The 22808-nt window shown below is 55.9% G+C and overlaps 2 protein-coding genes across 3 annotated transcripts in view; both read left to right on the top strand.

Annotated features, from left to right (window-relative positions):
* The window catches only part of WDR62 (WD repeat domain 62), a 38143-nt gene extending 20365 nt beyond the window's left edge, over positions 1 to 17778 (top strand). Inside the window, exons 11-32 of one of the 2 annotated variants that reach the window (XM_056136577.1) lie at positions 829 to 1007; positions 1295 to 1386; positions 3926 to 4051; positions 5808 to 5875; positions 5955 to 6076; positions 6740 to 6815; positions 7531 to 7642; positions 7748 to 7811; positions 8221 to 8343; positions 9835 to 9965; positions 11929 to 11981; positions 13251 to 13469; positions 13728 to 13852; positions 14018 to 14118; positions 14473 to 14610; positions 14860 to 14985; positions 15142 to 15253; positions 15370 to 15496; positions 15569 to 15629; positions 15743 to 16417; positions 17280 to 17413; positions 17495 to 17778. In XM_056136577.1, coding sequence (XP_055992552.1) covers positions 829 to 1007; positions 1295 to 1386; positions 3926 to 4051; positions 5808 to 5875; positions 5955 to 6076; positions 6740 to 6815; positions 7531 to 7642; positions 7748 to 7811; positions 8221 to 8343; positions 9835 to 9965; positions 11929 to 11981; positions 13251 to 13469; positions 13728 to 13852; positions 14018 to 14118; positions 14473 to 14610; positions 14860 to 14985; positions 15142 to 15253; positions 15370 to 15496; positions 15569 to 15629; positions 15743 to 16417; positions 17280 to 17413; positions 17495 to 17761 — 3231 coding nt within the window. In that variant the 3' untranslated portion in view covers positions 17762 to 17778. Of the gene's footprint in view, positions 1 to 828; positions 1008 to 1294; positions 1387 to 3925; positions 4052 to 5807; positions 5876 to 5954; positions 6077 to 6739; positions 6816 to 7530; positions 7643 to 7747; positions 7812 to 8220; positions 8344 to 9834; positions 9966 to 11928; positions 11982 to 13250; positions 13470 to 13727; positions 13853 to 14017; positions 14119 to 14472; positions 14611 to 14848; positions 14986 to 15141; positions 15254 to 15369; positions 15497 to 15568; positions 15630 to 15742; positions 16418 to 17279; positions 17414 to 17494 lie in introns of both variants that reach the window. The other variant, XM_056136576.1, reaches the window with a different exon arrangement.
* A 3004-nt stretch (positions 17779 to 20782) lies between these two features.
* Positions 20783 to 22807, top strand: OVOL3 (ovo like zinc finger 3). Its single transcript, XM_056136087.1, has 4 exons — positions 20783 to 20876; positions 20950 to 21011; positions 21837 to 22038; positions 22557 to 22807. Exons 1-4 carry the CDS (start codon positions 20783 to 20785, stop codon positions 22805 to 22807), a joined length of 609 nt encoding a protein of 202 aa, XP_055992062.1.
* The last annotated feature ends 1 nt before the right edge of the window (position 22808 follows it).

Here is a 22808-nt window from a genome sequence, read left to right as displayed (position 1 = left end):
AAATAAAGACCTGCTTTAAGCTTGGACTTAGGGACAGGATGGAGTCTTTTCTGGTTCTTTCCCCATTTTGGTGGTGAGGGTGGGGAGGGGGTGGTCAAGGAATGGGAGCCGGAGTGTTGCTTTATCAAAGCAGAAAGGGAGCAACCCTTAGAGTTCATTGGCAAACACTTGTTTACATGGCTTCACTTTGCTGTAGAGGAGACTGGGAAATAGTGATTCTGAGTGGAGAACCTCTGAGGTCAGGCTTGGAGTTCTGGGGGGAGATGACTCAAAGGACTGGAGCACATAAGTTGGCGTTTGAAAGCCCCAGGTTCGATCCCTGGCACCATCGTTTGCTCAGCGCTGCTGGGTGTGCCTTTCACATGCACGGTTATTTTTTGTTTGTTTTTTGGGGGAGGCTGGGGGCACACCCAGTTGTGTTCATGGCTCGCTCCTGACTTTTCTCAAGGATTATTCCTGGAGGGGCTCAGGTGACCATACATGTTGCCGGGGATTGAACCCCAGTTGTCCACATGCAAGGCAAGTGCCCTAAACTGTTATCTCACTGCTCTGGCCCCAGAATAAGGATTTGTTTTTGTTTTTGGGTCATACCCGGCAATAGTCAGTGGTTACTCCTGACTGCATTTAGGAATTACTCCTGGAATTACTCAGGGAACCATATGGGATACCAGGAATTAAACCCAGGTGTAAGGCAAGTGCCCTACCTGCTGACTATCTCTGCAGCCCCATACTTTGAAGTGGCATTGTGGTACTAATGAGAGTGGGAGACTCTGGAGATGGAGCTGCAGAGGGCCGCCAGCTCCTCATAGCACCCCCCTCCTTCTCCAGACCCTGCTGAAGGTTGTGTATGTAGAGAACGACACCCAGCACCTGCAGGACCTGTCACACTTCCCAGACCGGGGCAATGAGAACGCAACGCCCGTGGAAGTGAAAGCCGGAGTGCGAGTCATGCAAGTCAGTCCTGATGGCCAGCACTTGGCTTCCGGCGACCGAAGTGGAAATCTGAGGCAAGTGGGCCCTGATGTATCCAGTGCCGCCCTTCCCACTGGGACTTAGGGTCATGGTGGTGATTACAAATCCAGGCTCTGTCCCCTCTGACTCCTCAGAGTCCTCGGCAACCAGCCCCCTCCCCAACAGCTCACAGGGGGCTTCCAGAAGGCTGGGGCAGGGGAACTCCCAACAGAGTGGACTGGCAAGGGAATATGACACTCTCAGGCCCAGGTACCCCGTCCTAGCTGTCAGAGAACATGACTGCAGGAGCTTGGGGACTTATGCAGGCGGGGTGTGTCTCCAGGATTCACGAGCTGCACTTCATGGATGAGCTGATTAAGGTGGAGGCCCACGATGCCGAGGTGCTATGCCTGGAGTACTCGAAGCCCGAGACAGGTGAGCCACTGCTGGTTGGCAGGGCGGGCCGGGGGGCGTGATGCCCGAGCCGAGCCACAGATCAGGGCCGACCATGTCTGGTGGCTTAGAGACAGCTGGAAGTGTGGTTAATGAGGGTCCTGGGCCTCGGCCTGGCTTCAGGGAGCAGGACGTCCAAGCCAGGGCTCTGCATGCTTACGCTGGGTCCCAGCTCCTAAATGGTGCTCAGGGTAAAGGACGACTTGAGGGAGTGAGCCTAGGAGTGAGCTTGTGTCTCTGCTGGAGGGGAGGGATGGACAGCTCATCATGTTACTGGTGGAGGTTGGATGCCTCCAGTAAAACTGCAAGAATGTTGTGAGGGCCTGGGGAGATAGCTCAGCACTAGAGAACTAATGGCCTTGCACTTGTCGAGTCCTGGATTCCATCCCCAGCTTTGGGTCAGGGGCATGACTCAGTGGTAGAGCACTTGCCTTCTGTATGTGAGGCCCTGGGTTTGATTCCCAGCAGTGTGTGTGTGTGTGTGTGTGTGTGTGTGTGTGTGTGTGTGCGTGCTTGCGTGTGTGTGAATACCCACTTCAAGTTCCCCAATTCTCCCAGTGTTTTCTTTAAGATTCAACCTGATCCGGTGACTCTGTTGTGTGTATATGTGACATACACATGGTGTAACGAAATAACAAAATAACCAGGCACTGTTCTTTCAGCTGCCTTTGCAGAGTTGTTTGAGAGTCAGATGCAGGCACGAAACCCCTTCACCCTTCCATGCTCCTGTGAGCATTTCTTGGGAATGAGGCCATCTGGTGTGCTGGTTCGATTCAGGTTTTCACTCTGATGCTCTACTGTCCTCATTCACTCTAGTTGCCCAGTGTCCTTCAGAGCACCCTGTTATTCTAATCCAGGTTCACTTCATTTGTATCTCTCTTGTGTCCTTGATTCTGGAACGTTGGCTTTCTGCTGAGTTGGATCTGTAGAGTTTCTCTCCATTTGGCTTTGCTTTCCTTGGGATTTGATTTGAGTATCCCCAAAATCCGTCTTGGTCAGGACTCTGTCTTGATGTGTGAAACAGCCATTTCTCCAATGTTGTTCTTCCCTCATCCTTTTTTTCCCTTATTTTTTGGGGGGTCACCACTGGTGATGCTCAGAGGTTACTCTCGACTCTGCACTCCAGAATTACTCCTGGCAGTGCTCCGGGACTATATGGGATGCCGAGGATCAAACCAGGTCAGCTGTATTCAAGGCAAATGCCCTCACTGATGTATTATTGCTCTGGCCTCCTCCTTGTTTCTTGCTGTTTCAGGGATTGAACCTACAGCTTCATACTTGCAAAGCAAGTGCTATGCAACTAAGCCACACCTCTGGTTCCTTCCCCTTTGTTTTCCTTTCCCCAACATATGCCCACTTTATTTTATTTTATTGGGGTAACTTATATTTGGCTTTGCTCGGGGGCTGTTTTTGGCTCTGTGCTTAGGAGCAAGCCCTGGCGGTGTTCCGGACCATGCAGTGCCTGGGTTTGAACTGGGGTTGGCCACATGCAAGGCAAGTGCCTTAACCCCTGATTTATCTCTCAGGTCCTGCCACCAATTTTTTCTTTCAATCACTCTTCATTTAGTCCACCTTTCCTGAGCTCCTGCCTACCTTGGGTCTTGTGAAAGGCCTCAGACATACAAGATATCTATATATTAATTATTATTGCTATACCTAGTAGTACTCAAGGAATACTCTGGGCTCTGCTCAGGGATGACCAGCTTTTTTTTTGGGGGGGGGTCCACACCCAGCCTGTACATGGCTGTGCTCAGGGATTATTCCTGGCTCTACACTTGGAAATCACTCTTGGTGGTGCTCGGTGGACCATATAGGGTCTAAGAACTCGAACCCAGGTCTGCCAGGTGCAAGGCAAATACCCTGTCCACTGTACTATCTCTCCAGCCCCTATTTACTAATTAAAAATTTTTTATTTTAGGCACTATGGTTTTAACAATACTGTTGATGAATGATTGGTTTTCATGCATAGCGCAATCCCCCGCCACACCCTTCCCCATATTATCTTTCCTTTTATTGCGATGCTGGGGATCAAACCCAGGGTTTCTGCTTGATTGGCCTCTGCCCCATTGCTGATCCACCTTCCCAGCCCTTATAGAGCCGGGCAGAGGGTAGGCACTAACTGCATGGTCAGAGGGCTTGAAGGGAAGACCCAGAGCAGAAGGAAGAATCCAGAGGGGTCACTCAGAGCTGGCAGGACCCATGTAGTCTGAGCAGGGATGTGGCGCAAGAGCGTTGTTCTGGAAGCCAGAGGTTTGCTAGGACCAAGGAGATGACCTGTCACCAGTGTGGCTGGGTGCTGCACTGTAGGTGCATCATGTAGGTGTCAGGATTCTGTGCTTAAGCCGGTGGCATGGGACAAGAGGGGCTCAAGGAAGAGGGGCTATGGGGAAGGGGAGTATCGCTTTTAGGGACAAGGTGGCTGCAGTACCAGCGATCCCTTCTGCAAGGCCTGAAGAGCTCAGCTTTAGGCCCCTGATGTTTACCGTCTCCGGGAACCCAAGTCTGCCCTTTTCACCCATAGGGCTGACCTTGCTGGCCTCGGCCAGTCGGGACCGGCTGATCCACGTGCTGAATGTGGAGAAGAACTACAACCTGGAGCAGACACTCGACGACCACTCGTCCTCCATCACCGCCATCAAGTTTGCTGGTGAGGTCCCCTGCCCGCCTCCTCTGCCACCGCAGGGAACAGCAGTTTCCTTTTTGCTTAAACAGGCCCCCAAGAGTAAACTTTGACATCTGTTGGTTGTCCCCTCACTGAGGACAGAATTTGAGTTGTCACTGTGCCACAGGAAAGAGATTCCTCCTCATTCCTCAAAAACATTTTTAGAGGCTAGAAAGACAGTACTACTATACTATCTCTTCATACGTGTATTATGCATGACCCCTCCTGGTTTGATCCCCTCAGCACTGTCAAGCACTGATCTGTGAGCACAGAGCCAGGAGTAATCCCTGAGCACTGCAGCCCCAAAATGTTGAGAACTGTATTCAAGAAGCATACTTTCTGCTTATTTGTTTGTTTTTTGGGGGAGATCCCACCTGGCAGTGTTTAGGGGTTACTCCTGGCAGTGCATCATATAGGATGCCAGGGATTGAACTCAAGGTCAGCCATGTGCAAGGCAAATGCCCTACCCACTGTACTATCTCCCTGGCCCCTCAAGAAGCATCTTTAGGGGCCAGAGCAATGTTTAGGGACACTCCAACAGTGACCGGTGTCTCCCTCATGACTAGATTTTTAACTTGAGTGGATGCCCCAGGCTCACTGCCGCTCTTAGCCAAGGCCTTAGTGCTTTTACATGGTTCTGTTCTTTTATCCTTAACACCGCCCTGGGAGAATCTTATTTTTAATCTTTTTTTTTTTTGTTTTTGGGGCCACATTTCAGGGCTTATCCTTGACTCTGTGCTCAGGGGTCACTCCTGGAGGACTCAGGGACCATATTGGGTGCTGGGGATCAAACGCAGGTCAGATGCTGCAAGGCAAGCACCCTACCCATGGTACTATCTCTTAGGCCCGAGGGTCTTATCTTTTCTATGAAGAAAGAAAAATAATGGGTTAGGGAGATGGCTCAGGGGCTGGAGTTTGTGCGTGGTATGTAAGAGGCTAGGGTTCAATCCAGGCATAGCCCAAAAACCAAACAAAAGAAAGCTGAAAGTGCTGGGACTTGCTGATGGCAATGGGCACTGTTCAAGGGCCTCATATAACCTCTTGACCAGAGGCTGTTTTCAGGCTCATTGTATGTGTGCCCAGAAGCTGCGGCTTGGGAGCAGCCCAGGTTCAGGACGCACTGCACACTGGCTCTGGTGCTGGCCAGCGTGCCTGGCTTCAGTCCTGGCCCCATTCTGACTTGCTGACCCCAAGACAGACCTGGGTGGCTCTGAGTCCCCTGAACCCACCTTCGTATTCTGGTGGCCATCAAGCGGGGAGGGAGGGGCCTGGGTGTGCAGCCTGGCCCACTGCGTGAGGATGTGCTCATTGTTCTTTGCCATTTGTGGGGAAATACATCCCAGCTATGCTTGACCCAGGGTCACTCCTAGTAATATTTGGCCTGGCAGCTCTGGGCCTGGTGGTGAGGTGTGGGCACAGCTCAGCCAGCTCAGGGCCACACTCAGCAATGCTGCGCAAATGCTGATGGTATCGCTGGCACTGTGGCTCCTCGAAGCCTGCTTCAGTCTAATATCACCTCTACTGCCCTCTCACCTTGCAAATCCCCCGTTAGCAGTATGGTGCTGGTCCTTGGGGACCTGAATGGGGGGCTGTGGGAACACAGCGTAAGTGGCACAGTGGCTGTGTCCTGTCTCTGCCCATGCTCGGCAACTGCACTGTCTGGCTACTGCTCCAGCTGTCCCCTGACCTCTGTCAGATTCTCGGCCCAGCCCTGCCTGAGGTGCCGCCTCTTCCTCTGCAGGCACCAGAGACATCCAGATGATCAGCTGTGGGGCCGACAAGAGCATTTACTTCCGCAGCGCCCAGCGGGTAGGATGGGGTGGTCTCCGTGGGGGCTGATGTGAGGGCTCATTTGGAGTGGCCCCTTAGACCCTGCCTGCCCTGCCAGTCTTCAGATGGGCTGCATTTTGTCCGGACCCACCACGTGGCCGAGAAGACCACTTTGTACGACATGGACATTGACATCACGCAGAAGTACGTGGCGGTGGCCTGCCAGGACCGCAATGTGAGGTGAGCAGCTGCTCCGCGACCGTGGAGGCCCTGCGGTCGCATTGGTGTCCCTGCCCTCTGCTTCCCTCCTCTGTCAGTCTGGGATTTTGCCAGGCGCCAGACTCCCCCAGGCCTCATACCCCATCAGCAGAGTTCCCGCCTGCTTTCCAGAAGCTTGGGGAGGGGGGCTGGAGGGTGACAGGTGCTGGGGTGACTCCGACTCCCCTGTTTCTTCCACCGCGTTCCCAGAGTCCCCCTTCTGGGTGCCAGTGCAGAAGTTCCCAAGGGAGCAGGGCAGTTCCAGCCGCTGCCAGGGACAGCATGCAGTGGTCAGGGGATGGGGAACCCAGGGGCCCTGGGTTCAGCCCTGGAAGATACTGGAACCTGCCTGGACATCTGAGTGGCCGAGAAGACCACCTTAGCAGGGATGTGGGGCACTGTTTTCTGCTCCCCTTGGTCGTTCTTACTTGGTGCCCACACCCCACGACCCTGTGATGGGGACAGGACACTCCAGGACACTGTGATCCTAACTGTGCTGCCATGTCATTTCAGAGGCGAATCAGGTGGGGGGACAGGAGATGGCAGGGGACTTAAGGGCTGAGGATGACTGGTCAGATTGTGGCCAGTGGGGTAAGGGGGCGGCATGGCTGGACCCCAGACCCACGTGTGCACTCGCCCTCCCAGGGTCTACAACACTGTGAACGGGAAGCAGAAGAAATGCTACAAGGGTTCCCAGGGTGATGACGGGTCCCTGCTGAAGGTGAGCTTGGAGCCGGGTGGAGGAGAGGCCACATCCCCTTCACCCCATCTCCTCCTAGCTGCTGCCCAATGGGCCCCTGGAACTCCAACTTCCTTGGTCCCATCAAAAGGGCACACTGGGGGCTGGAGCAATAGCATAGCGGGTAGGGCATTTGCCTTGTATGCGGCTGACTCGGGTTCGATTCCCAGCATCCCTTATGGTCCCCTGAGGACCACCAGGAGTAATTCCTGAGTTCAAAGCCAGGAGTAACCCCTATGCATCGCCGGGTGTGACCCAAAAAGAAAAAAAAAAAGGCCGTACTGCCCCACTACTCAAGTCAAGGCCTCCTCAGATAAGGCTCCTTGCGAGCAGAGGCCTCACTGCTCCGCCTCTAGCGGCCAGGGTCCCCTACCCAGAAGTGCTTTGAGAGACAAGGCAGACACACATTCGACTCTGGGGTCAGACCCTCACAGCTCTCCCTTGGAATGGAAAGCGCCTCCTGTGCCTGTTTGGAAAATACACACAAAGGTAGCAGGGAAGAGGGATGAGCTCCTGCATGGAGCAGCTGCACTGTCGCCATGGTCGTGGCTCTGCTGGCAGACTTCCCCTGGAAAGTGGGGTGCAGTCCCTCCGCACCAGGGGCCGGACCTTCACTCCAGAAGCAGTCGTGTTTGACCCGGCCCCAGATAGGCAGGAAGCTGGCAGCCTAGTGGCACTTGGGTTCTCTCTCTGGCAGGTTCACGTGGACCCCTCAGGCACCTTCTTGGCCACAAGCTGCTCAGACAAAAGCATCTCGGTGATTGACTTTTACTCGGGCGAATGTGTTGCCAAGATGTTTGGCCATTCAGGTGGGTGTGCCCCCAGCTGGAGAGTCCACCCCTCCCCCACCTTCCCCTCCCCATCCCCCCATGGTTTTCTCACAAACCAGCACCATTTCTCTGCTCTGCTTACAGAAATTGTCACTGGCATGAAGTTCACCTATGACTGTCATCACCTGATCACGGTGTCTGGAGACAGGTAGGCCAGCTGGCCTGGGCCATGCCCCACTCCTGGCCATCCTGAGTTCAGAGCCCAGACCTGCCAACTACATTCCTCCTGAGCCTTGTTCGCTCCTGTGAAAGGGAGGCAATACAACCTCCCTTTCGTGTGTGTGGAGAGAATCAGGGGAGGCGGGATGCTGTGTGGATGTCCCCGGCATCCCCTTTGTCTCTGCCTCTTCAAAATCACAGTCCCTCCACAGAGTAGGCTTACTGGGAGTGCTGTGGCCCCCTCAGAGTGACAAGCTGGAAACTTTGGATCCCCTCTGTTAGGCTGTGGGGTTGTTCCCCAGGAGGCGTCAGGGATTGGGGTGACCGGGTGACTCGGGGGTCAGATGGCATCTCCGGCCATGGTTTGTGCCCAGGCCTCATCCCTCCTTTCTTGGCAGCTGCGTATTCATCTGGCACCTGGGCCCAGAGATGACCAACTGCATGAAGCAGCACCTGCTGGAGATTGACCATCAGGAGCAGCAGCAGCACACTAAGAACCGGAAGTGGAGCTGCCAGCCCAGGTCCCCGAAGCCCCAGCCCTCCCCTAGGAGGAGACAGACTTGGCATATGAAAGTGTTCATAATACATATGAGAAGGGCTTTGATGTGGAAGAGTCGAGTGTGAAGTCTGGGAGCAAGCCCAGGTTTCTATGCACACCAAGGAGCTGTACAGCCTAGGCCACAGTGAGGGGGGAGGTAGTCCTACTGAAGGGGCCCCTTTTTGTTGTTATTTGTGAAGCGAAAGTGACTCTCCCTTATTTGACTCTTCCTGATATGTTTTTTCATTTAAATTAAAATATTAGTGAGTTTGGGGAAATAATATAGCCGTAGGGCGCTTGCTTTGTGCGCAGCCAACCCAAGGTTGATCCCCAGCCTCCCATATGGTCCCCCAAACACCGCCGGGAGTAATTCCTGAGTCCAGAGCCCTGAGCATCGCTGGACATGGCCCCAAAAATCAAAGTATATATTTGGTGTGTTAAACCCAAAGCAACAGTTACCTTTGAGCTTTCTTTTTTTTTTCTTCTTCTTCTTCTTTGGCTCACATCCAGCATTGCTCAGGGGTTACCTCAGGAATTAATTCCTGGCGGTGCTTGGGTGGCCATATGGGGTACTGGGGATTGAACCCAGGTAGCCGCGTGCAAGGCAAACTCCCTGCCTGCTATACTATCACTCCGGCTCCACCCTTGAGCATTCTTGAGGGTGCCTGTTCCTCACATATTTCCGAGTCTTAATGTTCCAAGTGAATTTATGGTCTGGTTTCTGTTGGGAGTTCTGGTTTGAAGCTCTCAGCTTGAGTTTGGGGGCAGGTTCTCCTTCCGGAATTTCTCCCTGCCTCTCTTGAGGCCTTGCTGTTGCCTGCTCTGTGGTACTGGGGGTACTGCGTTTGTCCCGGGCCACCAGGAGCTGGTGATACTGGGAGCTCTGTGGTTCTAGGGAGTGTGCAGCTCCCTTTGGCTCTAGTATTGGGGTCACACCTCACCTGGGACTGGGACTCTGCTGTCTCCAGTGCTCACCCCTCTACAACCTAGTTTTAGCCTGTTGAACTCCAGAGCTAAAATCCCAGTGCTGCATCTCCCTCCATGCACACACTCAAGCCACTGTCTCCTTTGCATTTTGGTGCCCTGCCGTGACCCTGAGCCCCTGCCATGTCCTCATTCCTACATTATATCAAGGTTCCTAGTAGATCAGATGTGACAGGTGGTAGCTCCCACAATCACTGGCTAGAAGCCGAGAATATGCCCACAGAAGCAGTCTTCAGGGAGCAGAGATGGAGCGGGGGGTGGAGGGTAGGGGGGTGGCCAGCAGCCTTATGTGCAGTTGATGGAGGGTGGGGGCACTTGGAGGAAGGTGAAATGCCAGGGGACTCTGAGTAATTCTCTTTTGACAAGGAGGCAGGAGACCAGATCAGATGGGCACCTTTGCTTTGGAAACTCGCACCGGGCCAGGCCTGTGTCCTCCCTGCCACACTCATTTCCTGTGTTTCTTTCCTTGCCCACATCACATTGGCTGCAGGCAGGAGACCTTCGTATCCATGCCCAGTGAGGTTTGCTCCCTAAGCCCCGGAGAGCAGACCGAGGATGAACTGGAGGAAGAGTGTGAGCCGGAATTGCTGAAGACACCCTCAAAGGAGAGCTTGGACCCAGGTGGACACAGGGGCCGTGCTGGGGACTGTCTGTCAGAGTGGGGGCAGTGCTGGGATCTGCCTACTGTTTTGTTTGCAGCCCCTGTTGAAGCTCAGGAATCAGTATGAGTGACTTGACACCTGCCAGACCCGTTCACTGGCTTTAGCCTGAGAGGATTTGTTCATTTGAAAACCTGGGACTGTTGACTGTTGACTGTCCAGCTGTGGCTGGACCCGTATGGTGCTGAAGGACCGCCTTAGCACTCCTCCATCACTTGGCTTTTCTCCATGTGGGCAAGGAGAAAATTCCCCCAGCAGCCCTTAGCTTATCATCTAGACAAAACAATTGTAAACTACAGTGCCTTAAAAAAAAATTTTTTTTTAAAGAGACAGGCTGGAGCGATAATACAGCAGGTAGGGTGCTCGCCTTACATGCTGACTAGGGTTCAGTCCCGGGCATCCCATATGGTCCACTGAGCATCACCGGGTATGACCCAAAAACAAAACCAAAAAGTTTTAGAGAGGAGAGAGACAGAGACAGACCCCCTTCTTTGCTGATAGCAAGGTCCTGGTGTGTTGTAATTCTTACTGAGACCACCCTAGGAACCCAGAAAGCAGAGCAGATTCTGTTGTTCATACAGCTCAGTGACTCTAAAGGCCAGGCATTTTTTCTTTTTCTTTTTTTTTTTTTTTCCAGGGATTGGGGTGGGGTGTCACACCCAGCTGTGCTCAGAGATCACTCCTGGCAGAGCTCTGGGAACCATACGTGGTGCTGAGGAGCAAATGCAGGACAGCTGCATGCAAAGCAAGGGCCTCCCCCGCTGTACCCTCGCTCCCTGCCCCCATACAGTTGTATTCTTTATATATCACTTTGGCTTAGGCACGAAGGCTGCTTACGTGCCAGACCTCAGAACCTTGAAGAGGACAGCCTCCGCTGGAGTCCCTTGTGAGAGGAGACTCCCAGCAGGCCCGGCTGACCTCCCAGGTCCCATTGGCCATGATTCTTTCAGCTTCAGAGGCTGTTGCTAGTAGACGGGCAGGCTCTGCCAACAGGGGAAAACAGCAGCCTGGGGTTAAAACTGGGGTTAAAACTGAGAACTCGGCCTCTGAGGGAGAGGGAGCTCGTCTCACTGCTTCCCTCGGTCCACTCCTGTGTTCCTGGTTTCAGTTGGGTATGAGCTCCTGTAGGCCTTTTCCTCAATATTGACACACACCTGTGTACATAGAGGAAATATGTTTGTGTCCCTAACGATGTTCTCCCACGCATTGTTCTGTATCTTTTCCTCTCATAAGTAGCTTAACAGGAGCTGGAGCCATAGTACAGCAGGTAGGGCATTTACTTTGCATGCGGCCAAATTGGGTTCAATTCCCGGCATCTCATGTGGTCCCCTGAGCACCACCAGGAGTGATTCCTGAGGGTAGAGCAAACCCTGAGCATAGCCAGGTGTGGCCCCCAAAAAAACAAAACAGAAAGCAAGAAGCTTAACAGCTTTAATTGGTGGGTGCAGAGCCAAGGCGGCCTGTCTCCAACAATGGCACTGTCGGGTCTGAAGTGACGCCCTCAGGGTGAACATTGAGGCTTTCCCCCCTCACACCCCTGGGAACCAGGCTCTGCTGATGACTCTGAGGCCTCCTCTCAGCCCCTGAGCAAGTGTTTTCCAGGACAGAGGCCAAGAACAGGCATCACTGGAGCCTGGGGTCAGTCACTTTTTGCTTTTAGAAGAGATGCCCAGGGCTCCTCCAGAGCCTACTGCATTCTCCCAGGAAGTGTTTCCCCACACTAGGACAAACCTCAGCCTCATTTTGGTTGCTCTTCTGCAGGAAATGCCCTGTTCCATTTCATAGCCACTATTGCCTGCCAGTTAAGAGTCTGCCGTGCTTTGGTGTGGCTCTTGGTTCCTTTTTGTCACTTGGGAGAAGGGCCTGCTCATGTGTGTCGCCTGTGTGACCACTGGGTGGTTCATGAGTTCTCTGTCTCTCTCCAGATCCTCAGTGCCTGCTGACCAATGGCAAGCTGCCACTCTGGGCAAAGCGGCTGGTGAGTCTGCCAGACAAAGTAGGGGTGCTCATGGTCTTTGTTCTGGGAACCCTTTCTTCCTCACCTCACTCCCTTACCTGGAGTGCTCCCATCGTCCTTCCACTCTCAGCCCTTCATCAAATGTATTCTGCTGAGCACCTGCCCTGCGTGAGGGCTTTTTCTGGCCACTAGGTACAATGTGAGGTGACCACAGACTCTGGCTCATCTTCAGTATGGAAATGGGCACCAGCCACAGGCTGCAGACAGACATGTGTGAGCAAGGCAAACACCCTACCTGCTGTGCTATTGCTCCAGCCCCCTACCTGGGTAATTTTAATGTGTAGTCCCAGGGCCATGGAATAGGAGTATACAAGTGCTTAAAATGCAAATTAATGGTATAATCTGTGCGGGGGGAGAGAAGAAAATTAAGGGAAAGGTGGTCCTCACTGAGAGGATGGTATTTGAGTGGAGACAAAGCAAGTGAGAAATGCAGGTAGTGGCAAAGAATATTCCAGGCAGAGAGAATAGTTGGCAGGCACCAAGCCCAGCAGGATTATTTTAGAAAGTGCAGAGAGGCCCAGGCGGCTAGATAGGCGGCTAATGTGAGGCAGTGGCCAGAAGGGCTAGGGCAGCCCTGGGCAGGTCAAGGGTGGGGGACAGTTCCTTGTCTCACCCTCTCCACTGTTCCCCCACAACACAGTGGGGGTGTACGGAGACAGCTGATGCGGGGCCAGGCAGGCCCTGTCCTAGCTCAGGAATGCACAGGTCCCTGTTCCTGCATGTGGGACACAGTTGGCTGTGAGCGTCCCAAGGGAGGGCCAGGGCTGGGCTGGGACTGGGCGGGGTTGGAAGTGGTCAAATTCTTTAATGCTTCTGTTTGGGGCAGCACAGGGGATCTTGTGGTGGGTACATGGGTGTTTGCACAGGGAATAAACATTAACATTCCGTGGGGAGAATCATGCAGTTCCAGTATTTGAAACCAGGCCTCCTGCGTGAGGGACCCTTCCCTCGGCCCCAGGAACTGAGATGGGCGGGCTTTCTGAGGAGCCAGTTTGGGAGGAAAGGTCAGGCCTCATCCCCAGCATCGTGGCTCTGACCGGTCAGCCGGGCTTCGTTTGGAGACACAGCCCGGTACAGAGGCGGGTCTCGGGGAGGAGAAAGGTGCGGGCAGGTAGAGCTCTCCGGAAGTTGTTGCGGAATGCCGCATACAGCTGAGGGGCGGAGTCCCTGGCCCCCCTGGGAGCTGGTAAGCTCTTGCCCTGAGCTGCCTAACTGTCCTGTCACACTCAGCTGGGAGATGATGATGTGGCAGATGGCCCCACCTTCCACACAAAGCGCAGCTACCAGCCACATGGTCGCTGGGCGGAGCGTGCCGACCACAAGCCCCTGAAGACCATCCTGGATGCCCGGGATCTGGATTGCTATTTTACCCCCATGAAGCCTGAGAGCCTAGACGACTCCATTCTGGACACAGTGGAGCCCCAGAACCTGGCGGGCCTCCTGAGTGAGGTAGGTGCTACCTGCCCGCTTGCTACTCTGCACACAGCACCTCAACTGTGTCATATGTGCCTCTTGAGCTCAGCTGGCGGGCCGCTAATGGAGCTCAGCTGGCGGGCACCGGCCTTGCACGTGGGACGCTCTGGGTTCCAGTCCTGGGGACACAGAGAAATAGAAAAGCAGCCAATTGTCCTAACCCTTCCTGTTTCTCTTGGGGTGGGCTTCGTGCCCCACAGCCACCCCCAAGTCACTGTGTCCCCTACTCCGCAGTCCGAGAGCCCCCAAGAGGGAGGTTGCAGGCGCGCCTCCTTCCTGCCCCAGAAGAGGGACTTGCCTGAGGCCAGTGAGCGTATCACCTGTCCCCCCGAGGAGAAGACAGTCTCAGCAACAGGCAGGTGAGTGTCCCGGCCACCACACTGCGGCCCTTGGAGAGGAAGAACTGGAAGAACTGCTCTCCGCTCTCCCGAGGAGGGAGGCTGCCTCACTCGGGATTCGGGGGAGGAGCCCTTTGGCGGAGTCGGGACAGGCTGACTGGTCTGTGTCCTTCCCTGGCACTGCAGTGAGTGCCACAAAGAGGCAGAGGGGACACCCGGAGACCAGCAAGGCGACTCTTACCTCAGGGGCTCCTCTGTGGACTTCAAGGACCAGAGCTTGCCTGAGGGTGAGTGAGGGCTGGAGCTCCCACGGATGGCAACCCCGACCCAGTCACGCTCCCTCAAGCTACGAATCTGTCTGGAAGACAGACATGGACTGTACCATCTCCCAACGATTCTGGAGCCCAATTCTGACACTTCCTCTGTGGAACCGTGATGGTTCATGGCTGGGGCAGGGAGGTGGCTTGCCGAGTAGATACGCAAGGGCCTAGGCCCAGCACCCTGTAATGGCCCCGCAACAGTCAAAGGGCTGTTACTCTCCCCACTCTGAGGGGTAAACCAGGACCCAAGGGAACTATTTACCTGACTCACCCAGGAATGCCTTGCTTTGGGCCCCTGACCCCCCAACTCTGCTCCTTCAGATTCAGGGGAGTCTGAGGCTGAGCTGGAGGGTAACTTGGAGTGTAGCTTCACCACCATTCATCCATCCCCTCCACTCTTGGACCCGGACGCTCGATTTCACACCACAATGCCCCCCACTCCAGGTAAGCCAGGGCCAGGCTCGGTGGGGGACGGGGTGGGGGGTGGTTAGCCGTGGCCCCGGCTGCTCGAGAGCCCTGCTCTTGGCGTTCCCTCCCGGGGGATGGGGTGTGTAGCTCTGCCTCGTCAGCAGGTCGTGGCGGGTGTGTGACAGGCGAGTCCCGCTTCTCCATTGTCAGGCTCTTGGCGTCTTTCTCAGGGTGGTGCCGTGACTCAGTGTTGCTGCTTCTCTCCTCCCCCGCTCCCCTGCCTGTCCTTCGGCTGCCCAGGTACCGCCGAAGAGCCGGCCCGGCCTGAGGCGCCAGGCCTCGCCAGCAGCTCCCTGCCGCAGACTCCGGAGCAGGAGAAGTTTCTCCGCCACCACTTCGAGACACTCACTGACGCCCATCCTGAGGGTAGGCCTGGGGACGGAGGGGACGGGATCTCGTTTTCTCACTCTGCCCCGCTGTTCTGGGGGCTGTTCGGGAGGACTCTGCCTACTGGTCTTGGCTGTGCCCAGAACTGGGCCAGCGGCTGGAGGGCTTCTGAGGGCTCCCTCGCTTGCCCCCCAGAGTTTTTCCATGGATCGCTGCGAGACGAGCCCTGTGACCCCGAGGATTTCTTCTTTAACCACCGCCTGAGCATTTCAGCCCAGTTCCTCTCTGGCCTCCAGAAGACCTCCACGTAGGTGCCAGGGAGTCATGACACCTCTACCTTCCAGCTCTCTCTGTCCCTGGGTGGGGCCGGGTCCCCAGACACCCTATGAATAGGTGCTCCCCAGCCTGGTTTCCTCCTCACAGGTTCTCACACATCTTCCCTTCACGGCTGCCTCTCCACCTCCTGAAGTCCCCAGATGTCCAAGTTCCTGGCCATGGCGGCAGCCAGCCCAGAGCAGAGCCTCTGAAAGCTTCCCCAGGCGACACCAGCGTGAGTTGTGGGCCTTCCCTCAGACACAGCCACAGCCACAGGCCGGGTCTCACCTCAGGATTGTGCTTGCAGGTGCCTTCCGGGGCAAAGGCTGAGGAGCTTCTGGAGAGTCCAGAGACCTGGTGCCCTTTGAGTGAGTGCTCCTCTCCCGTGGCAGCCCTGGGGGGGGTCCTGCTGGGTACGGGTGGGAGTGGCTGGGTCCACTGCTCTGTGCCGTGAGTGTGAGTGAAGCTGCTTTCTTTACAGCCCCCAGCCTTCTGGGCCCTGCGCCCAGGATCCCCTCCTCAGTGCCTCCCGGAGACCGGAAGCCTCTGGCACCTACCGCTGTGCCCACTCCCGGCATGGCTCAGAGTGTCCACACCCCGTGCACCTGTTCCCCCACGGAGGCCACTGCCAGCTCCTGTACCAAGATGTCACACAGCACATCCCTGGAGGACAGAGAGGCCCCTGCACTCCCTGAGCTAGCTGGGTCCCTGCGGGTGCCCTTGCCCTCGGGGGAGTTGGCCCCCCATATCCAGGAGCACCGCCTACCTGCCACAGTCGCCCCTGACTCAGACAGCAAGGGCCCAGAGCTGCCACAGCGCTCCTGGGGCAACCACGAGGCCCGCGCCAGCCTGAAGCTGACCCTGCCAGGCATCTGTGACAGACTCTTGCTTCCTTCACCCCCACTGGAGCCGCACCCCACATGTGTCCGGTCCCCAGAGCCCATGGACATCCAGCCCAATGTCACAGTCATGGCAGCTCGCCTCCCAGGGAGCAGCCCCGTGGATGGGAGCACCCCAAGGCTCCCCAACACTACCTTCCTCCCAAAGCGCCTGGACCCCGAGTCCCTTAAGTCCCGTACCTGCCCCAGCAGCCCCGTGCCTCCAGAGGCCAGACCTGGGGTCCTGGGTAGTTTGACCTCCCTGGAGCCCAGCCCTGGTGAGTACCTCCCCTGCGACAAGGCTGAAGCCCCTGAGCTCACCTCGTGCACCAGCTGGCACACTCCAGATACCTTCCACAGGGGCCATTCCTTCCTTCCTTCCTTCACTTCAGGATTTGTGAGCACTGTTTATGCACTGAGAGGCAGCCCCTGACCAGGGAGCTGCCTGGACAATCCCAAGGAAACTGACCTGTGCGGTGGAGAGAAGGAAGAGAAAGGGGTGGGGGTGGGGGCTCAGGGGGAGGGTAGAGCCTCACACATGGGCAGCTCTGCTGTGATCCCCTTGCACTGTGGCAACTATAAGAAGCGGGGAGGGGGCCTGGAGGGATAGCACAGTGGGTAGGGTGTTTGCCTTGCACGTGGCCGACCTGGGTTCTATTCCTAGCATCCCAGATGGTCCCCAGAGCACCGCCAGGAGTAATTCCTGAGTGCAGAGCCAGGAGTAACCCCTGTGCATCACTGGGTGTGACCCAAAACGCAAAAGAAAACAAGAAGAGGGGAGGGTGGGCTTGCAGGAGTGAGAAGTGGGGGTAGTGGTTAGTATTTGAATGATACTAGCCAGGGAGTACAGAGTTACAGTGTTTGCCTTGTAATGGCTCACCCAGGTTTGATCCTTGGCAACATATATGGCCCCTGAGCCTCACCAGGAACGATCCCTGAACATAGAACCAGGAGTAAGCCCTGGGCACTCCTGGATGCGGCCCCCCAAACAAAAAAAAACATAACAGAATGCTGAGAAAGTGTCCGGGAGAAGGTAGCCTTTGAGCAGAAATGTGAAGTGGGGACAGAGAGAGACATCCTAGCCTGTAAGTCGGGCCTGAAAAGTCGGGGATTCTCATTTCCTCCCCTTCCACCACCCAGGCGCACTCGGTAGGATCCCAGCCAGCCCTGAACATTGGGGGGAGCCCCCTGCCCCTCCTGAGCTGAGCAGTGTGGGGGCCATCGTGCACAGGCTGCAGACCGCCTTCCGGGAAGCACTGGCCCTCTACCACCAGGTGAGCCCTGCTCCAGCAAGGGGACTGGCAGCGGTGGGGCGGGGCTCCCAGGGGCTGCCTCTCACAGTCGGTCCCCCACAGGTGGCCCCCAGGGACCAGGACTGCACCACCGAGCAGCAGCAGGCGCACGCCGAGCTGACGTCCACCTTCCTCTGGATCCACAGCCAGTTAGAGGCCCACAGCGGGCTGCTGAAGACTGATGCGACCCCAGCCCAGGTCCCGAACAGCCAGGGCTCGCCCTCGCCCCCCATGCTGTGCCCCTTGGCCAGCCCAGACTTACACGCCCTCCTGGAACATTACTCTGAGCTCCTGGTGCAGGCAGTGCGCAGGAAGGCACGGGGGGACTGAAAGCCGAGTGCTAAACAAATAAAACATGCAGCTTGGAGGAGTGGCCTGGCTGACACACAGAGCCCCTCTGGGCCGATGCAGGGAGTGGGCATTTGCCAGGACTGCTGCGGGAAGCACGGAACCTGCGTTCTCAAGAAGCGAAACCAGTGTGGGTCCCACACTCTGGCTGCTGTGGGGGAAGAGGGATGACCTGTGGAGTGTAGAGGTCCATCCTTCCCAGCCACCACAGGCACACACGCTGCCCTACTACTGACTTCCGGCCCCTGGATCCCAGGTGGCCCAGGCCTTTGTCCCTGTCTGCAGCGGGGCAATAGGAGACAGTAGTCCCCAGTGAACAGTCTGGCCAGCATGACCCAGTCACCCTTTCCCAGCCAATTCAGGGGACTGTTCAGTCTCCCAGGCTGTGTGACCTTAGGCAGCTAGCTAGTCACTGGGGCATTTTAAGAAGCTCAGTTTTGAGTATGCGTGAAGGGAATCAAGCTTTTATTTTTGATGTGGGGGGGTCACACCTGACCATGCTCAGAGGCTACTCCCATTTCTGTGCTCAGGCTGGAGGTGCTCAGTGCAGAATTTGTGAGCACTGTGAGGGCTGGATGGAAGCCAGGCCTCCCGCATGCAGAGCTGAGCTGCAGCTCCAGTCTTAGGAGCTCACACTTCTGACACAAAAGCAGCCAGCAAGGGGACTGAAGAGAGCAGGGTGGGTAGGGCGCTTAACTTGCACACAGTTGACCTAGGTTTAATTCCCAGCATATGGTCCCCCAAGTCCTGCCAGGTGTGATCCCTGAGCACAGAGCCAGGAGTAAGTCTGGAGCACTTCTGGCTGTGCCCCAATCACCCCTGCAAAAAAATAAAACCAGGGGCAGGGAGGAAGGGGTCTAGGGATTCTCTTAAAGCACAGTTTCAGGGGCTGGAGCAACAGTACAGTGGGTAGGGCATTTGCCTTCCATGAGGCCAACCCAGGTTTAATCCCCAGCATCCCATATAGTCCCCCAGCACTGCCAGGAATAATCCTTGAGCGTTGCTGGCTGTAACCCAAGAAACTTTTAAAAAAAGCACAGTCACCATGTTTTCTGCACCGTGAGTACCCCACTCTGTGTGGGAGTTGTGGCCATCGGGGTTTGCACAGTGGCAGAGCCAGACCCTTCAGCACAGGACCCAGCTTACTGTGAGTGCTTACTGTCCTGTGTGAGGGAAGGCACTGCAGGTCAGGACTGGGTCATTCTCTGAGGTCACGGTTCCGTCGACACGAGCCACCAGCAAAATGGCCCCTTGGGGTCCTGAACATACCCTGGTGGGGCAGTGCAGGACCTGGAGGCACAGGCCAGGCTGGCTCTGGACAGTAAAGCTTGTGAAGCATTCACAGCACAGTGTTAATGTGCAAAATCCTGATCTCAAAGTTTGTGGGCACCCCACTTTTTCTCAAAGCCCCCTCATGCCCTCATGCCCTAGGAAGGCCAGGAGGTCTAGAACTCCAAGGTGGGGTGTATTTCTGTTGCCTATACACCACACTCCCTGCATCTGCCCAGCCTGCTTATTGTCAAGATCTCTGGAGGAAGTTTTGTGTCTCCCTGGTCTGCCGAGAGTATGCTGTGCCTGGCATCCCCAGAATTCGCCCTGGAGGTTGCCTTCACCTGCATCTACACTCCAGGCTGCAGGATTACCCTTCAGTTCCTGCCTTCTCCCCGAGTCTCATAGTCACAACACCCCCTGTGCCCCTCATCTGACCAGGAGCAAAGGCGCCAGCAGCCACCAGCCTTCTACGTGCCTTCCCCATCAGCAGTCCCAGCAACTGGAATCAGATGGATTGGGAGATGTGTGGCAGCCAGTTCTCCTTGGCCAGGATTCACTGCTGCTCCAGTGAGAGAGGGTCTACAACAGGGAAGCTGGCCTACAAGATGTGTGTGCCTCCTCTCCACGGGCCCAGTCCTGTCCCGCCCTGGGAGGCCCAGCAGTCCTGCTCACTGGGGCCGTGTCTGTTTCCCAGGAGCACTGTGTGAGGGTAGGGTGGTATGAGTGAAAAGGACCCAAATCCTCCAGAAGGGCTGCTTTGAAGGGAGCTGGTGCCCAGGCAACCCTCAGCAAGGGTGGGGGAACGGCCCCACCACTCTGGAGTACCCCATCAAAATGCAGGGGAGCCCAGGTGATTCTCCCCACCCAGGGCACAGTAGTGGGGAGCAGAATAGGAGAGAGTTGGTCAAGGCCAGAGCAGTAATGCAGTAGGCAGGCACTAGCCATGCATGTGGCTGACCTGAGTTCAATCCTCGGTTTCCAATATGGTCCCCCAAATCCTGCCAGGAGTGATCCTTAAGCACAGAACCAGGCGTAAGCTCAGCAGTGCCGGGTGGAGGCCAGGGACCAGAGAGAGTTACAGAGGCACTTGCCTTGCACGGGTTTGAATCTTGGCACAGCACTGTCCAAGTGTGGCCCCAAAACAAATTTTAACAAGATAAATTTTAAGCGGTTATCTGAATGCCCACTGTGAAGACACCCCTGGATCCCTGTTGTTCAGACCCCAAAAATCACAGCAGCCCCTTCCCCTCCAAACACTGCTGTGATTTGAATAACCAAGCAGGTGGGTGCACATCCGGAGGTGCTGATTTGCCTGGCAAAAGCACCAAGGGCCTCCCTGTGCTGGTACTCTGGGAAAGCACCCCCCCCCCCCAACACACACACACATGCACCACACTTACGCTCTGGGTCTGGATCCTGTCCTCAGCCCACAGCGTCCTAGGCTTCTGCCTCACCCTCTCTGGGCCGTCTATGGGGGACACTGGTGTGACCTCAGAGGTGGGAGAGTACCTCAATACTGACAGAGAAGGGTGGAACTGGAGGCCCCTGAGACAGAGGGCGTGAGCTAGCTCCTCTACCAGGCAGGCACCAAATTTGCATGGAGAGAATGAGGCTTCTCCTGGCTCTGTGCCCTCCCACCTGGGATATTTCAAGGGCCCCAGCAGACAGCAGGTGAAGCAGCTGGGCTGTGTGTGTGGAGCCGGTTCACCTTCGCTTCACCATCAAGAGGGAATGCCCCGTGTCTTCCTGGTTAGGAGTCGGCGCCCACAGGCCCCCAACTGGGGTCACCTACCTGACCAGCTCCGGGGAGATGCCTATGTCCCAGGTGGGCCCCTGAAGGGGCTGAGGGGAGGGGCAGGGGGAAAGGCCGAACCATAGCACCTGCCTTCTCTCCTCAGGCTGCAGCAGCCCCGGGGGGCCGGCACACCAGCCTTCCAGCCTGGGGGACTCGTGGGTGGCGGTGAGTCTGCAGCTGACCCACTCCAGCTCCCCATTGTGTGCTCAGCTGCCCGGAAATCCTCTCTGCCCCCTCAGCACCTTTGTTCTCTGTGGGGAGGTGTCTTGTCTGTCTCAACAGTGAGCTAGGGGCTCATCCAAGCCTTATTTGGGGATGCGGGCGGCGCAGTCTTGGTTCCTGGGACCTTTGTCCAGAAGAGAACAGGACTCAGGGAGATTTGCTTTGTGTCAGGGTCAGACAAGGTAAAGGCAGTGGACTGGAGTTGAAGGCTGCTTAAAGCTTTGGGTTGTACCTGACCGGGAAGAAGGAATGTGCTAGAGTCAATTCCAGAACCAGAGAACCTGGAATCCCTCTAGATGTGCAGGAGCAAAGCAAAATCTTTTTCTGGACTTTTCAGATCTTGGTGGGTATAGAAAGGATAGGCAATCTACTTAGAAAACTACATATGATGTTGCCAGGCAGTATGTGGAGAAATACAGTTGACCCCTGAACATGGTTTTGAACTTGGATCTTTGTGAGTCTACTTAGAAATGTTAGTTTTTCTGTCTGAGGACGTCAGTTAATTTCATCCTCAAGTACCCAGAGCCTCCGGTAAGTTACGTGCAAATTTTCTGCCATCTGTTGCACATAAATATAGGTATGCCACTCCATGTTCCAGGATAAACTGTATAAGGGTGGTAGGTGTGAGCAAGGAACCCTTGGGCAGTGGCATCTGCATGCACAGAGCAGCCTCTGCCCTTCTGAAACCTCCTGGATTCTGGGTGTCCCGCAGAGACTTGCAAAACAAGGATCCAACAGGCCAGGCTAATTCCTGCACCCCTCCCACAGCCCACACAGGGCACTCTGACTGTCACGTCCACAGTCTCCGGGACACTTGGTTGCCCCCTCTGCCCCAAGGCCTTCCCACTGCAGCGCATGCTGACCCGGCACCTAAAGTGCCACAGTCCTGCACGCCGCCATGTGTGCCGTTGTTGTGGCAAAGGCTTCCACGATGCCTTCGACCTCAAGCGCCACATGAGGACTCACACTGGTGAGTGATAGTGGGCTGGGAGTGGGCGGGGAGTGACATGGGATGCAGCTTCCGCTCTTGGGACACCTGGAACTTGGGTCTCTGTGAGCGGACGGAAGATAGGAAATGAGGGCTGAGGTGATAGTACAGTGGGTAGGGCGCTTGCCTTGCCCTGGCTGACCTAAATTCGATCCCATATGGTCCCCAGGCACTGCCAGGAGTGACTCCTGAGCATCTCAGGGTATGACCCTCCCTTCCCCCGGCCCCAAAAAAATAGAAGGTAAAAGACTGGAGAGGAGTTGAGTGAAAACACAGGTTCAGCAGAGCCCACCTATACCCGAATGGAAGAAGTAGCTGGTGGGGAGGGTGGGGACATATAACACCTCCATGCTGCAGGCAATTTTAGCCCATCTGATCTGGCTGGGTGGGTCGTGGGGTAGAGAACGGTGGGAAGCTTTAAGTAGGGATGGGGTATGCTCATGGGGGTGCAAAAGGGCTGGTGGCCATTGCCCTCTCTGTCCTCTTCGCTCTCTGCACAGGGATCCGACCGTTCCGCTGCGGAGCTTGCGGAAAAGCATTTACCCAGCGCTGCTCACTGGAAGCGCATCTGGCCAAGGTGCATGGGCAGCCGGCCAGCTATGCCTACCGCGAGCGGCGGGAGAAGCTGCACGTGTGCGAGGACTGCGGCTTTACCAGTGCCAGGCCCGATGCCTACGCCCAGCACCGCTCCCTGCACCGGGCCACCGAAGCCCGGTGCCCCGACTCAGGTCACACCCTGAGAGAGAAATAAA

This window comes from Sorex fumeus, unplaced genomic scaffold (assembly GCF_029834395.1).
Source record: "Sorex fumeus unplaced genomic scaffold, SorFum_2.1 ptg000122l, whole genome shotgun sequence".
NCBI lineage: Eukaryota > Metazoa > Chordata > Mammalia > Eulipotyphla > Soricidae > Sorex > Sorex fumeus.
Note: the sequence above shows the minus strand (reverse complement) of the source record. Positions and strands in the feature narration are given on the sequence as shown.